We start from the raw sequence: 17,076 nt of genomic DNA, 5'->3' as shown, positions 1-17,076 counted from the left end.
ATTTGGGTACATCTTCAAAAATAACTTTTTACCTAACCTAACAAAATAACCTAATTTTATAAGGTTAACGTGGAAAATAACATTGTGCTTAGCCAAAAACATAATAAACTGGAACAAAAGTAATTAATTCATAAAACCAAACACTGTTAAACACCCAAAATGATTTCAAAGTCACGGTAAATGTCAGAAGAACTAGTCGAGGAAAGCCTGCTTCACAGTAAAATATAGTTATTCTACAAGATAATACTGTGAAATCACAGTAATGGACGTTACTATCCTCTGTGAGATTACACTGTATGGCTGTAATTTCACAGTAATTTAATGTAACAAAATCACAGTAAATTACTGTTAACTACCTCACAGTAATTTGTTTTGAATTTACTTACAGTATTTTACTGAGAAGAGGGGTTGTGGGGTTGGGGTTACTTTCAGCCATCAAAACATGTATTTCTTGCCAATACAAAAATGAAAACTGAATAGTTTCATAATAGAGATTAATCCTGGAGTGTATACCTGGCAACCCAAAAACCACAGCAAGTGAGTGAGTAAAACCCTGAGAAAAAGTCTGAGAAAGGTACTTAGAAGTGTTGTTTGGTGTGTGTAAATTACTTGTGTGTAGCATATACTTTATCTGCAAGTACAGTATGAGTGTCAGAAAGATACAAAACCTTTACGCTTGAAGGAATCCAGCAGCTGATTCTGATTGTACTATGGGGGGAAATGGGCTATATTTCTACCCTTTTGGGTGGATTTTGAGTTGTCACTGGGCTTGGAAAAATTATTAGGCCTGGCAACCCTGGCCATGGTAAACAAATAGGATTTATTGTGGGTGAGGATACTGCGAGATTGGCAAAAAAACATGTTAATCCATGCGATTCTATACAGCACTTTACTGTTTTTCAGCAGAATCACAGCATGTGAGATTTTAAAGTCTGACTAACCTCAGAGATTTTTGTCTCATTCAAGTTTTCTTTGTAAAATATCCCAATAAATGTTTTTCTTCAATGCTTGCTGGTCAAAATTAATGGCACCCTTTCATTCAGTGGGAAAAATCTCTCTAAATCTGTAAGATTATCTGGTTCATGTTGGTGCTCTTTTCTCCTTTTTTATAGGGTTCAGGTCAGGGGACTATATATAATGGGCATACCATTAACTGTAATTTTGTGCTCATTAATCTATTTTGAACTGTTTTATTTCAACAAAAGCTTAGATTTTTATGAAAGTTTTAATGAAAAGAACAAAAAAAGACAAAACAAAACTGATTTATTTACATATTTACCAAAAGTGCCAATAATATTTGACCACAACTGTAATAAACTAGTACAGATGCAAAAAAAAACCAAGTGCCATCTGAAGTTTTCTTTTAAAATATTTTATTTTCTCCTGTGTTTGTGTTATTTTTACCTTAAAGGCAATGAAAAAAAATGATTCACCATAAAAGTAAAAATTACTAACTGTACATAACAGAAGCCTGAGAAAAATGCTCATTTCAGATGGCTCTTTTGCATCTAAACTCTTTAAATACTCTATAATATGCTATTTAGCATACATAATAAGCAAATATATTTCTATTAAACATGTATTTAGTATAAATAAATAAAAAAATAGCTCACTGTTATCAACTGAGGCTGAAACACTGTGAAACTGCCCAATAGCTTTCTGGACATTAGTATAAGGTTCAGATCTATCATAACCCATAATCTTTTAAAGCCAAAGACATCAAGTGAGAGCTCTTGTGTCGCTGGAGGACCTTGAGGGGTTGTGGGGTCAGTCAGGGGTCAGTAGTACTGTGTTTCAACTCTCTAAATTTAGTATGTGCTGTCCACACCTGACACACAGCAGTAAAGTCACTCAAAGACTGATCCTATAAACTGATGCTAGTCAGTAAACTGTGTCTGTGTGTATACCTTGTTTTTTAATACAGCACATACCCAATAATGATTAGTATATCAAATGTCCCCTCAAATATGGCAAAACCAGTACTTTTTGACTTTGTGGGGATTTGTTTTGTCCCCATTATGAAAACAGCTTATTAACTACAGATAATAAAGTATTTGAAAACTAAAAAAAAATCTGAATATTTCCTGAGGATTGAGTTTAGGGTAAGTGGAACAATTTAGAATATGTACAGTATAAAAATTAATACATATATCTGAAATCCCCTTAGAGATAGTGTGTGTGTGTGTGTGTGTGTGTGTGTGTGTGTGTGTGTGTGTGTGTGTGTGTGTGTGTGTGTGTGTGTGTGTGTGTGTGTGTGTGTGTGTGTGTGTTTGTGTACTCACAGCCCTCATAGATATCAGTAGGAATGTGCACTGCTGTGGTGTTGTATGAAACGGGCCGCTTGAAAGCAGGATCTTCTGTGAAATCCAGTATGAGCTGGTTCTTCCTTGGTTCTGTCAGATTATCACACTGGAAACATAACAATAAATTAAATCTCTGGTTGACTTGTTGTCTGTCTCTTTTGTTTAGTTCATATTTAAATGCGTTTTTGAAATGAAAACTCACCTTGTCCTTGGCATTGTAGTAGATGGTCTCATTCACCTATCAGATGAAAACAATATCCATATTTGTTAGTTTGGATACTATCCAAAAGGTTTTAATATTTCTATAGTTTACGTACAATCAAATGAATGTACTATATATACTAAATGGTCTATTTAGGGTTTTATTAATAAAATGCTTAATAAAAAAAGTAATAATGCTTTTAAAGCTTTTATTTTCCTCTTCATAATAATTGTCAATTTGTAAATTTTCAAGAGTTCACACTTAGCTGATGATTTAACGTAAGTTTGTTTGGCATGCTGTCCCAGGAGAGAGCCCTGAGGTCAAGGGATCCTCAAGCCCAAGGCTACCGTTCGCAGAGTGAGAGGCAAAATTAAGCTCAGGTAGATCTCAAAAACTCCCCGGCTGAAGTGGCTAAGGTAAACTACTTTGAGAGGGAAGGGAGCTAGACAAAGTGCCTGTTTTGCTTGGTCTGTTACATATGAAACCACTTGGACACAGGGAGAACATACAAACTCTGCACAGAAACACCCACCGGCCCGGCAAGGACCGGAGCTGGCGGTGTTCTTGCTGTGGGGCCAACAGTGCTCACCACTGGGCCGCAGTGCCACCCAATCTATGAGAGAAAAGGACAAGACTAGGAGGAAGGGGGTTTCTTCCAGACGAAGATAAATGTGGAATGAAGACTGTGGTTACAGTAACTTAGGAATCATATGATTGGAAGATGTGATAAATCGTAAGCACGTGATCCTCTCGAAATTAGTTTATAAATATACTTCACTTAATTAATGTTCTTTTTTGTTTTTTAATAATTGTATAATTACCCAGAAGTATGCATGAATAATTTCGTACAACAATCTGATGAGATTTCGATTTCAGGATGTTTATTAAATGTTATTTGTTGGTTTTGTATTTCATAAATCACAAATTGACATTACCAGAAAGATGCTGGTAGTTTTTTTTTTGTAGATATTTGCATATAAATGTGCTTAAGGTGTTACATTACAATACTTGTGAGGGTTTACAATACAGTACATAGACACCTGAGTCACAATCCAGGCCTGTAGTCATCCTATTGAAAGAGGTGGTTTTTTTTGCAGTTATTCGCCTCAATTTCTATTAAATTATGAGGTTCAAATACTGCATTTTAGCAACATTTTACGCACTGATGTTTGCTGCATTAGCTTGTCGGATGGTGATCATAACCACACTTTTTCATGCAACAAAAATAGTTCCTACAATTTTGTCAAAGTGCTTACCATACTATTTTACCACAAAGTGTTTATTTAGAAATGTACAGTATGTTTAAACTGTAAGTTATTACAGTTTTTTTAAATGAGATTATAATAATAAAAAAATTAATAAGGAAGTATAAAAAAAACTTACTTTAAAAATTATTATCATGCATCGTTAAAAAACAATTAGGAAACTGTTAAAACGTATTAAAACCCAACCAAAAAACATTAAAAACTGTAGGCTGTAGGTAAATAACAAACTGGCCAGCTCATTTCCTCAGTCACAATTTGTAAATTTGAATAAATAATAATTCAATTTGTCTTAAAGTCTTCTTCTATCGGTTATTTTTACAATTTATGATGGCATACTGTCAAAAATAGGACAAATGTGCTCATATATTCTGGACTTTGTCAGTGAGGGGGTGGGTCTTTCGAACCACACGAACCCCCCTGGCTGCAGGCCTGCAATCTCATCTTCAAACCTGTTTGTACCTTGTATTACAGTGTAAAAATGCTGAATGTTTGGAGGAAGAGCACAGAATATATAGTTTGTACAGTATAAAACTCCATATGATTAAAGGTAAAAATAAAATGTAAAAATAAAAATGTAATCCCAAAGTAAGTATGATCGTCTGAGAGAAAAAGTGTGTGTGAATGTGTGTTGGTTTTAATCGTGTGTGTGTGTGTGTGTGTGTGTGTGTGTGTGCGTCCTCTTGGGGTTGTTCTCCTCACAGTGTGAGGGCGCTGTCAGGACCAGCACTAGTGGAGTGTTAACAAGCGAGCTCACTCTCTGACACACAGTTGCCTTGGAGACACAGAAGTGGATCATCACCGGCTGCTGCCACCTGTGCTGCTCGCTTGATAATCGGATACTCCTTTTAGGATCGAGAACACTAATCGCAGAGACATGAGCGCACAGGTCACCCCTGCATCAGACCCAACTCTTTACTCTCCAGACTGTCTTTAAAATGATTCTGTCATCATTTACTCAGCATATGCTTGCATGGTTCAGTTTCTTTCATCTGTTGAACACAGAAGAAGATATTTTAAATAATGTTGGCAATTAGTGGCCCTTAATAATATTTTTTTCTAATATGGATATCAATAAATAATAAAAACATTGTCTTTTGTGTTCAGCAGAAAAAAAAGAAACTCATTAAGATTTAGAACCACTTGAGGATATGTAAATAATAGCTAAATTGAAATTTTTAATGAAATACTAGGAATGACTCTTACATCATGCATTGTACATCAAGTCATTCGGAAGTCAGATATAAATGTAGTATACATTTTTTATTAGTGATGCACCGATATGGAATTTTTGACTTCATATTGATATCACATCCATGGATTTATGTGCTTTTGGAAGCTTTAAAAAAGGCCATTATACCCAACAACATTATACGGCATGACAGAGCCAGGAAGAAAAATATAACTACTCCAACTGTGTTTGGCTGACCAAAACAAAGTCATGTACATAGATGGCTTAAGGGGGAGTACATTATAGTGTAATTATCCTTATTGAGTGAAAAAAAAAAAACTGAAATAAGCTGCAGACAGACACATTGTTGAACACTAAAATGTGCTTGCTTGGTTTATGACTTGTGGAGCTGCGCATCGATGGATTTGCTCTTCAGTGTTCGGACTTTCAGCAGTGAAAATTAAACCAACTCTGAAAACTGGACTGACACAGTTTCAATTTACTAGAACTTCTATGTTGAGCTGCTTTGACACAATCTACATTGTAAAAGCGCTATATATAAACTAAAACAACCATATGTGTGATTTCTGACTGATCATGTGTGAACATTTGAAAAGAACCGGTAAATCACTTCAGGTGACTTTCCAGCACAGTATGCAATGATTTATGATTATTACACTTTATATAAAAATAAAGCTTCTTTATTGGCATTAATGGCTCAACGAAGATTTTTTCTGCTGAGAATATTTAGTAATAGTAGTTTAACATGCAATTTAACTAGCTTAACTAGGTTGATAACTTGGCATTTTACAGGTCAGTTAATTAGGCAAGCTATTGGACAACAATGGTTTGTTCTGCAACCAATCTAATACAAACAGTACATATAGAGTTCTTGTTACTTTGCACACTTTAATGTTTCAGATCATCTGACAAATTTAAATATTAATCAAATATAATTTTTAAATAAAGGTTTGTATTATTAAGGCAAAGCAAAACACAATACAAAACTACCTAGCCCTGTTTGAAAAGGTGTTTCCATTTTCATTCCAAAATAAAAGAGTGCCATTAAATCTGTCAATATTCATATCAAAACCACTGAATAATAGATCACACACTATGTTAAAGTCAAAGGTTTTGAATGCTAAACGCATATTAAATAGTCAATCTTTCGTCAGTCTGGTTGAGGAATGAAATAAACCTGTGAAATACACTTTTTGATAACTCATTCAGACCACGCTTGACTGACAAATCTATAACAGACAAACAGACATCACATCCATTACTGTGCAAATTACAATAGATTTTTCAGGCTGAGAGAGCCTGAAGAGCATCGATAATTGACGCAAAGTCTGAGATCAGGATGCCAACACCTTCAGGCCCAATCTTACACCTAACTGAGGTGAAGTGTAAAGGTGTCAGGTATTCGTACTTATCTAGTAAAGAACTTAAGGACAAGTTTTGCAGCCAAATTGTGTGTGTTTACAAAATGTGTATGTGAGAAACATTACATCAAGATCTTCTTTCCACTGGTGCTCCTTCTGCAGGTTCTCGGCAGCGGTCGCCAGCGCCTACAATCACAAGACATTTCAAAGAAATTATTAGATTCATTCACCAAGGATGCATTTAATTAATCAAAAGTGAGAGTAAATTGATTGCAAATATACAAAACAGGTCTGTTCTTAAAAACAACACTTATCAAAGAATCATAATAATTTCTACAAAACATATTAAGCAGCACAGCATCAACTAAGCATGTTGGACATGGAAGAGTAGTTAATAATGCTGAAATATCAGCTTTGCCATCTAGTGAATAATGTATTAAAACAATAATAATTTAACAAAAAAGTACATATTAAAATATAAAAGCAGATTAATTTTTTTTAACAAAATAACATTTTTCATGCAGAATTATTGATCAAATAAATGCAAGTTGGAAAGCAAACAAAAATAGATAATATTTAAAAAGAGTATTAATAAAAACGTCAATGTAAAACCTAAAAACAGCTGTTTTGTCTTGTTTGACTTTTTGTTTTATTTGGCTGCTGTAAAAATATCGCCTGCAACTTTATGAAATATTTGTTTATTACAAAAAACAGAACCTAAAAAGAACAATAATGAAGATTTTTTGAAAAGACATGATCATTAATTAATGAGAAATTATGAAAACCATACATTTAAATTAGTATACATACAGTGCTTAGCATATATAAAAAAAATATAAAATATATAAAAATATAAGTACACCCCTCACAAGTCTATCTTTAAATTTATATTTTTAATAGGAAACTACAATATCATATTTGTGCATATACATTATTAGTCAGCACTGAAGCCAAATCTGGAGCTTATCTAACAAAACAACTTACGATAACTAGTTCACCCAAATTTATGCTATAGAAAAATATTAAATACAAATTTAAAAATTTGGAAAAATCAAGAGAAGCTAATAAAATTCAAAAATTTAGTTGTAATTTTGTAGGTTGTATTATTTTTACAATATTTTGCTTGAATTTAATTGTATTATCTTTCAATTTTTAAATATGTTTGGTGACTAAAATATTACTTTAATAAATATATCTGTTTAATAAATCTGTGTTGTATCAATGCACCAAAATACATTTCCTATATTCACTGAGAAATGGATAAAAATATTCATTTTCAAAATGGGGTGTTCTCAATTACGCTGAGCACTGTAATCCTTAAAAATATTGAAGACAAAAGTACATGCTGAAATATAAAAACACACATTTAATTGTTTCACTATATAAATTTTCTTATTGTATTGTTAAAATAAAATGCAAATAAATGCAGATGTTCATATATACAGTTCTTTAGATTTTTATACATTTCTTCACACTACCAACCAATGAGTAAGTAAGTAAGTAAGCAGGCAAGTAAGTAAGTAAGTAAGTAAGTAAGTAAGTAAGTAAGTAAGTAAGTAAGTAAGTAAGTAAGTAAGTAAGTAAGAAAGAAACAAATAAGCAAGTAAACAAATAGATAAGTAAACAATAAATTTAAATTAATAAAATAAGTTAAATAAATTAAAAAATAAAAATAAATAAATTAAATAAAATAAGTAAATAAAATAAGTAAATAAACAAATAAGTAAACAAGAGTGTTGGAAATTAGGATTGATTCTGCAACAAACAAAGGACTGGTTGTACATTATGAGAGTGATTTCATTATTATTAGAGTAATTTACATATATAAATTACAGAATATATACATACAGAAATTAATTGCTGTGTAGGTATTATGTTTTTATGTTAATGAAATAAAACTCTTACTAATTTTACTACATCCAGCAAAAAGAGCTTCACAACCAAAAACCATTAACACCCAGAGAATTTAAAAGTCAAAAATGCATACATTACTATCATGGTGTTCCAATTTAAAGCTTCTTTATGCAATACAAATGATGTGAAAGCAGCTTCACAAAGATCTAGGCCTACTTTATTAGTCATTATTTCAATAATCAGTCTTAATGATGTAAAATGGAGCTCATCTTTAATCCTCAGACACATATTTTTTTCCTTTGAGCTTGACCTGCATTCAGCCTTTACTCCAGATTCTCTGCCTCCAAGAAAACCCCTAAGTGACTAAAGTAAATTTAGATAGCGGCTCAGGTCCAGTCCAGGTCTTCTCAACTGATTAGGTTAATAACAGTATAATGGCATCATTTTTAAAATCTTCTCTGTACTAGAAACTCACTGTACGCCTAATTTCCCTCGGGAGCTTTCACATGCCATTCCTGAAACTTGTCCTGGAGCCTTTTTTTCTTTATGTTTCTTTATTTCTTTGCTTTTATTCCACTGGCCTTGAAATGAGATTGAAGATTAGGAGTTCATGATGTCAAATTAAATCTTGATCACCAGGGGAGCGAAAGCGAATTAAGAAATTCTCGTTTGATGCTTGCTGCCGTAGATCATACTATATGAGGTGGAGAAGCTTTGATCGAATAAACAGCGGTTGGTTTGTCAGTTTGTTGGCGGTTTATAATGAAGGTTGAAGCTTTTTATGGTGCTTCATGGGTTTGGTGAAGAACTCATGTGGTGCGGACAACAAGCAAAGTCATTAAACAGGAAGAAAAGAGGCTAAAACAGGATGTATTATTATACAGAGGGTTCCTGCTGACCCTTATGACTGTCAATAAGTCAATTCTGGTAGCAAAAGTGCTATATCAGTAATTTATATACTCCCATCATGCATTCTTCAAAAACAACTATTTAAAAAAAAATAAATAAATAAAATATTTGAACAAATATATTATATATATTATATATATTATATAATTATATAATTACATATATTATTACATTGTTCTAAATAACAATTATATATATAGTATATTAAATACAACAAAAAAACTGTAAAAACACAATTATTAAAATAATTATTTCTTAATAATGTCACACAATACAAATTATAAAATGGTAAAAACTAAATTAATAAAAGAAAATAAAAACAATATACATAATTTAACAACTGAATAATATAATTAAGTTTTTAATAGTTTAATGAATGACAAGCTGTAATGTTTTAAATATTTAAAATATAAGTAAATCCCCATAGTATATATATATATATATATATATATATATATATATATATATATATATATATATATATATATATATATATATATATATATATATATATATATATATATATATATATATATATATATATATATATAATATGATATTTATTTACATATTTTACATTAGTAATGTTGCTTTAGAAGCTAAGTGAAACAAAATATGTACAAGCGGAAATACAAAGATTACTAACTCTAAATACTAATAAACAACAAATTACTAAACGTATACTTAAACTAAATAATTGTCAAACTAAAAGCTTACTACTCAAATAAAACCATAATATTTATGCATTAACACAACACAACACAACATTTTTAGACTTTCATTTTTAAACCTGAAGCAATACAAAAAGTACTAGCATGAATAGTTTTCTGCCATTTGTAAGACAAATAGTCTATATATAACTATATATAATTATAACTAATGGGAAAAAATGAAATCTCAGGCTGTCTTCATGTATCGTAGTAAAGTCCCCCTGGTTTGCTTGGTCTGCACCATAAGCGAGCATAATACAGATTTAATCCTGGTTAGCTAAGCAGTCACACTGTCATTTTGAAAATTAATTATTATTTTTTTTATTGTACAGTAAACAATCAAGATTATCACCTAAAGGAATAGTTCACCCAACAATTTAATTATTTATAACCTTTTGACATTTCTTTTTTCTTCTGTTGAAAACAAAATAGGTCATTAGCGGAATATTAAAGTCCTAATAAATTGGTAAATTATAAATCATAATAAAATCATTATTCTTTTTGTAATGTGATGCAGTTCCTAGAGAAACAAAATTTAAAATGAGCAAACAGTGGACGTGGTTTGTTTTTTCTACCATGAGCTGAATGGATGTCATTCAGAAAGATTGGGAAAAGGGTTTTAGAAGAGTTATTACAACCTAACAAACGCCTCCTTTTTAACATTCCTGTTTGTTGTCAAAACTGACAGTTGGAGCAGTGTTAGCCACGCTCATTACCTCAAAATCACCTAATCTGATCAATTAACTGAAAACAAACAGGAAGTGCATTTTCAGATTTCAATTAAACATTAGAAAGTCAAACAATTTGTTTTTTCTTCATGACATGTACAGATACAGTAAATTGATCACAACAAAACTAGCAATGTGAGCTAACAAAATCATACGGTCAGTTTTGAATTCTTGGGGACTTTAAAATTCAATAAACATCTTTAAACAACTTTTTTCCCCCATACTATGGATCTGGATAGCCAGGTTTTAATCCATAATTGAATTTTTGCTAAATATTTAAGAATCCCAAATGTGAATTTGGTGTGTTTCCATCAAGTTATTAGAGTGGCCGAATGTAGTATTGATAACCTAGCAACCAACAGTAAATAAGAAAAGCATAATGGAGTCACATGAGTGTTTGCTACTGCAAATCCATTTCCATCTCCTATTGTTTGCATGAATTAAACCCAAAACCTTAAAAAAGAGATTATAAATAAAGAGATTTAATAGAAATAAAGAGATTTTAAATTAGAACTTAATTTCCATTCCTCGTTTCTCTTGCGATACTTGAAAATGTGCATTAAACACAGGGTGATGAAAACCCAGCTATTAATATTGGCTTCCAATTTCCAAAATCTTCAAAATATTGAAGTTTGAATATTGAGTTTGGCAGAAGAATAAAAACCCCATTAGAAACACTTGAGGATGAGTGGATTTTAGGATGATCTATTTCTTTAAATATGACCACTATTATACCTAACCCAACTCCAAATATCAGAGTTTAAACTCAACCCCTTGAGTAATTACAATTTGCCCTTGTTGTGTCATTCCAGTGACCTTCACATGATCTCTCAGACATGACTTAAAGGCAGCATTAAACCCCTTCTTCACACTGGGAAAAAGAGAAGTGCATCGGTTTGATATCAGCCCTGCCACAGCAAATGATATCAGGAGAGCATAAATGCCACAAAGCTAATTAAAGCCAACATAAGCGCTTATTGCATAATCTCGAGAGCGCTTTGAAGACTTTTTATGCTGTAGGCACAAAACATAGTGGAATTTAAGAGTTGTGTGATGTTAAAGGATCCACCGAAGTATATTGGCCATTATAATAAGTCTAAAAATACAGTGTTTGTAATGACTCGCTCCTGCAGGGGAAATGAGCGCACGAGTGTAACGAACGCATGGCTAGATGATGAGAGCTCTCGTCCATTTCAGACATCCCACAATCACCCATTGACCTCAGGCTCTGCGTACTGTGGTCTTGGTCTCATTAGGACCGGAGTGTGTGTTTGTCTTAAAGCCCACAATCTAGTCACACAGCAGAAACTGCATGAGCATCTCTGGCTGACCATGATTATCACTAACATTTAACATAGAACAAGCCTTAATAAGAGGGCTGTGAAGGCTACATTTACACTACACTAGTGCTGTTTTAAAGCCGGCTAGGATTCACTCTACTCCTGCTTTAGTTCTGCAGTGTTGTGTTTTAATTTAGTTGAAACAAAACATACAGTGCATTCCAAATGGGATATATCACCCCCTGAAGGGAACTTAGGACTGAAACTAATCATGGCCACCATACTAAAGTGTCCTTACAACTTCCACTTTGAAGACTCACTTTGAATTAATCATTTGAATCAGTGATATGTTAACTGAAGACTCACTTGGATAATTTCAATCAGTGAATTGTTAACTGGAGACTCACTCTGAATGGATCATTTCAATCAGTGAGTTGTTAACTGGAGACTCACTCTAAATGGATCATTTCAATCAGTGAGTTGTTAACTGGAGACTCACTCTGAATGGATCATTTCAATCAGTGAGTTGTTAACTGGAGACTCACTCTAAATGGATCATTTCAATCAGTGAGTTGTTAACTGGAGACTCACTCTGAATGGATCATTTCAATCAGTGAGTTGTTAACTGGAGACTCACTCTGAATGGATCACTTAAATCAGGGGTCACCAAACTTGTTCCTGGAGGGCCGGTGTCCTGCAGATTTTAGCTCCAACCCTAATCAAACACACCTGAACAAGCTAATCAATGTCTTACTATGTATACCTGAAACACCAAGGCAGCTGTGTTGAGGTAAGTTGGAGCTAAACCCTGCAGGGACACCGGCCCTCCTGGACCGAGATTGGTGACCCCTGACTTGTTGTTAACTAAGTTGTTAACTGGACACTCACTCAGAATAGATCACATGAATCATTGAGTTGTTAACTGGAAACTCACTCTGAGTAAATCATTTGAATCAGTGAGTTGTTAAATACAAACTCACTCTGAATGGATAATTTGAATCAGTGAGTTGTTAACCGGAGACTTACTCTGAATCGATCATTTGAAGCATTGAGTTGTTAACTGGACACTCACTCTTGATAGATCATTTGAATCAGTGAGGTTGTAACTGGACACTCACACAGAATAGATCACATGCATCATTGAGTTGTTAACTGGAAACTCACTCTGAATGAATCATTTGAATCAGTGAGTTGTTAAAATACAAACTCACTCTGAATGCATCATTTGAATCAGTGAGTAGTTAAATACAAACTCACTCTGAATGGATAATTTGAATCAGTGAGTTGTTAACTGGAGACTCACTCTGAATGGATCGTTTGAATCAGCGAGTTGTTAACTGGAGACTCACTCTGAATGGATCACTTAAATCATTGAGTTGTTAACTGGACACTCACTCTGAATGGATCATTTGGAGCAGTGAGTTGTTAACTGGACACTCACTCTGGATGGATCATTTGAATCAGTGAGGTTGTAACTAGACACTCACTCAGAATAGATCATATGAATCATTGAGTTGTTAACTGGAAACTCACTCTAAATGAATCCTTTGAATCGGTGAGTTGTTAAATACAAACTCACTCTGAATGAATCATTTGAATCAGTGAGTTGTTACATACAAACTCACTCTGAATGGATCATTTGAATCAGGATACAGTAATCAGTTCAGTTCACAAATTAATTGTTCAGTGTAATTTGTGAACTCATTTAACAGGTTAACAGACAGAATTTAGCATGTTTATGAATAAAACACTGCTAACTCACATTATGAATCAAAGACCAATTAGTACAAACATATGCTCCTCACGTCATGATCAAACCTTTCATCACACAAAACTTTATGAAAAGCAACAGGAATTCAAGGAAAGACAGAGAAAACAGGGTTATGCACGCCCTCTGGCTGGCCTAGTTGCACGACTAATTATAGCAATAATTAAACAGTATACATGTAGATTATCCTTTGATGAGGACATCTTCACATTAAAGCTGTTAAATTCCATTCAGAAACTTTCAAGCCCCCTTAAAATTAAAATGAATTTTTGGTGGGTCTCAGTATCAATACGTTTCTTTGAAGGTTATTAACTAGTGTCCTCTAAAGAAATTATGGGTATTAATAAGGGTTCATTTTGTATTGAGTTTCAGATAGACTTTCACAAAAAGTATGTTTGATGAAAAAATGTCTTGTTAGGACACTAGAGTTACTAAAATGAATGAATGAATCAATCAACTAATCAATTAATGAATCAATCAACCAATCAAATCAAATCAAATCAAATCAAATCAAATCAAATCAAATCAAATCAAATCAAATCAAATCAAATCAAATAAAATCAAATCAAAATAAAATCAAATTAAATCAAATCAAATCAACTGATCAATCAATCAATCAATCAATTAATCAATCAATCAATCAATCAATCAATCAATCAATCAATCAATCAATCAATCAACTAATCAATCAACCAACCAACCATCCATCCAACCAACCAACCAACCAATCCATCAATCAATCAATGAATGAATGAATGAATCAATCAATCAATCAATCAATCAATCAATCAATCAATCAACCAACCAATCGATTAATCAATCGACCAACCAATCAATCAACCGACCAACTGATTAATCAACCGACCAACCGATTAATCTATCAACCAACCAACCAATAGACAAATCAGAACAAACAACATAAAAAACTGAAACAGTTTATAACCTAAATTGTTAGAACATTGTTTTATAAATATAGGTTTATCCTATCATAAAGCCGTTCCAGCTAGAAGTTGTTATACGTAACATGCCTGCCAGAATAAAAACAAAAGATGAGCATTATCAATCTATTTGTTGAAAATCTAAAGATGAAGTCTATCTTTACAAATGCTGAAATATGTCCATGTTGTGAGCGTATTTCTTAACCCTTCAAATGTGACTCAACACCATAAAGAAAAGGGCTGATGGGAAATGGAGCCATGTTGGCTTGTGGCAGAGTAAACTGTACTGACTTGCCAGAGTGCCATTTTGGCTCAAGGTGGGCTGAGCGTGATATTTATTGCTGATCCACCACCTGTCACTCTTCCAAGGCCAATATCAAGAAACTGGAGTTCAGAGCTTTCAAGTGTCTTGAAAAATATCTAATAAATATTATGTACTGTCATCATGGCAAAGATTAAATTAATCAGCTATTAGAAAGAGGTATTAAAATTATAATTAGAAATGTGTTGAAAAAAATCTCTCTGTTAAACAGAAATTGGGAAAAAATAAATAAACAGGGGAGCTAATACTTCTGACTTCAACTGTATATTGACCCTGTTTTTGATCTCCATGGAAGACAGTATAGTTGGAATATACAGTATAGTCTGTAAATTGTAAAAATATGTGCAACTAATGTATATAAGGCTATAAGATTTAAAAGTGCAGACACACACATATACACACACACATATATATATATATATATATATATATATATATATATATATATATATACATATATAAATAATTGTTAGAAAATTGTTAGTCTTAACATAACAATGTTTTGTCATAACAAAACAAAACAAAAAGAAAATTATAACAATTAGAAATCTAAGTGCCACAAGCAAAAAACAACCACAAAGGTCACCCATACCGAACCATATCATACTGTACTGAAATGAACTGTACCCACTCAGTTGAAACGAGCCAAAAGAAAACAACAAAAAATGTTAAAAAAATTAAACGACAACACAAAGCAAACAAACAAACAAAACACTAAATGTCCCACAACACAAAGCAAATTAAAAACTAAGCAATCAAAACAAAAAAAGTCTAAAAATAAAAGTGTATGCCTAAAAAAATGCATCTCATAAGTAAGCTACACCAGAAACATGTTTATGTAAGAAGTGCATAACTATATTATTCGCAAAAGACAAAAAAGTAAATAGATTTTTTAAAGTTATAATGTTTTTTTTTAATTCAGGTTAAAATATCAGCTTTTTCTCCTCAACAGCAACACTGTTAATAGCAGATCAAAAGAAGATCATTTCTTCATCGTCTAAACTATTGTCATCTGAAAATGATCTCAAAGGTTTCTCTAGACGTTCAGAAGAATCTTTGCTCACATTTGAAGATTCTGGAATTAAATGTTAAATGTTAATAATTCTATAAGAAACTTCAGCAAGTCCACTGTCCACTGTATATGTTAATTTAAATACACTTATAACACACACACACATACACCTCAGTTATGTACAATATACAGTATCTATACAGTAAACATACATCCATCAGTCTCTTCACTCTCTGTCTCACTAAAAGAATGAAAAAATAAAAAATCAATGAATCAACTATAAGATCACAGACGCTCGTAACATCCCATTAAAGCTCAGGCTGTTTAAACAGAAGTTCAGTCCCGCTGTGGGTGGACAGTACTGTAATTACACAGCTCTGCATAGCTTTAGATGAGAGAAAAGCTCTGCCAGCTCTCACTACTGCTTCATTACGCCTCATATCAGGTTGCTGGAGTTTGCAGGAACTTTGTATGTGCCTTCTGCCATTTGTTTCCTATCAAATTTGCTGGAAACAGGTGGTATAGGGCTAAGTTTAGCAGCGCCTGGGTGTTTAGCCAAGATACAGTAGCAAAGCATCGGCAGCCAATAGAACCTGATTATGCAAAATAGGTGATGATGTTTTTATGGTAGTATAACTGAAACAGAACAGTCAGGTTTTTTCCCGCTGATTATGTAAGATCATTTTCTATAATAATTCAATGGATCAAAGTCAGTCATACTATAGTGTATAGTTAGTTATGTGTTGGGGTAACACATCCCAACATTTTTAATGTGTTTTTTAAAGGTAAATGTAGGTGTAGTTTATACTTAGAGCACATTGTGCATTGCAGAGCTTCTCTATTTAAAAAAGAAAGAAAAAAAATAGTTCTGAAAGAGATCAAGCCTCAGTTAGGTAATAAAAAGTAACTCAAAAGTAATGTAACGTATTACTTACCATAAAAAGTAACGCAACTAGTTACTTTTTTGGGGAGTAACACAATATTGTAATGCATTACTTTCAAAAGTAACTTTCCCCAACGCTGGTTATACTATACTTATACTATGGTAACAACCCGTGCTTAATTTGAGCCGGATCTTGCTGGATCTTTTTCCGGAAAATATCAGATATTCGTGTTTTGCATTCTGGTAATTATTTTAATGGATGCAGCATTAACTTGTGCATGGTGGATACCTATGTATGTGTGTGTAAGAGAGAGAGAGAACTTGAATGAGTGCAAGTGAAGGCTGTGTGGAT

The 17,076-nt window shown here is 32.8% G+C and overlaps 1 protein-coding gene across 1 annotated transcript in view; it reads right to left on the bottom strand.

Annotated features, from left to right (window-relative positions):
• Positions 1–17,076, bottom strand: part of cacna2d1a (calcium channel, voltage-dependent, alpha 2/delta subunit 1a) — a 116,083-nt gene that overhangs the window by 56,007 nt on the left and 43,000 nt on the right. Inside the window, exons 4-6 of the mRNA XM_056455625.1 lie at positions 6,447–6,506; positions 2,506–2,541; positions 2,283–2,409 (exon numbers count right to left, since the gene is read on the bottom strand). Coding sequence (XP_056311600.1) covers positions 2,283–2,409; positions 2,506–2,541; positions 6,447–6,506 — 223 coding nt within the window. The remainder of the gene's footprint in view (positions 1–2,282; positions 2,410–2,505; positions 2,542–6,446; positions 6,507–17,076) is intronic.

This window comes from Danio aesculapii, chromosome 4, assembly GCF_903798145.1.
Source record: "Danio aesculapii chromosome 4, fDanAes4.1, whole genome shotgun sequence".
Classification (NCBI taxonomy): Eukaryota; Metazoa; Chordata; class Actinopteri; order Cypriniformes; family Danionidae; genus Danio; species Danio aesculapii.
The sequence above is the reverse complement of the archived record's forward strand: the minus strand, read 5'-3'. Positions and strand labels throughout refer to the sequence as shown.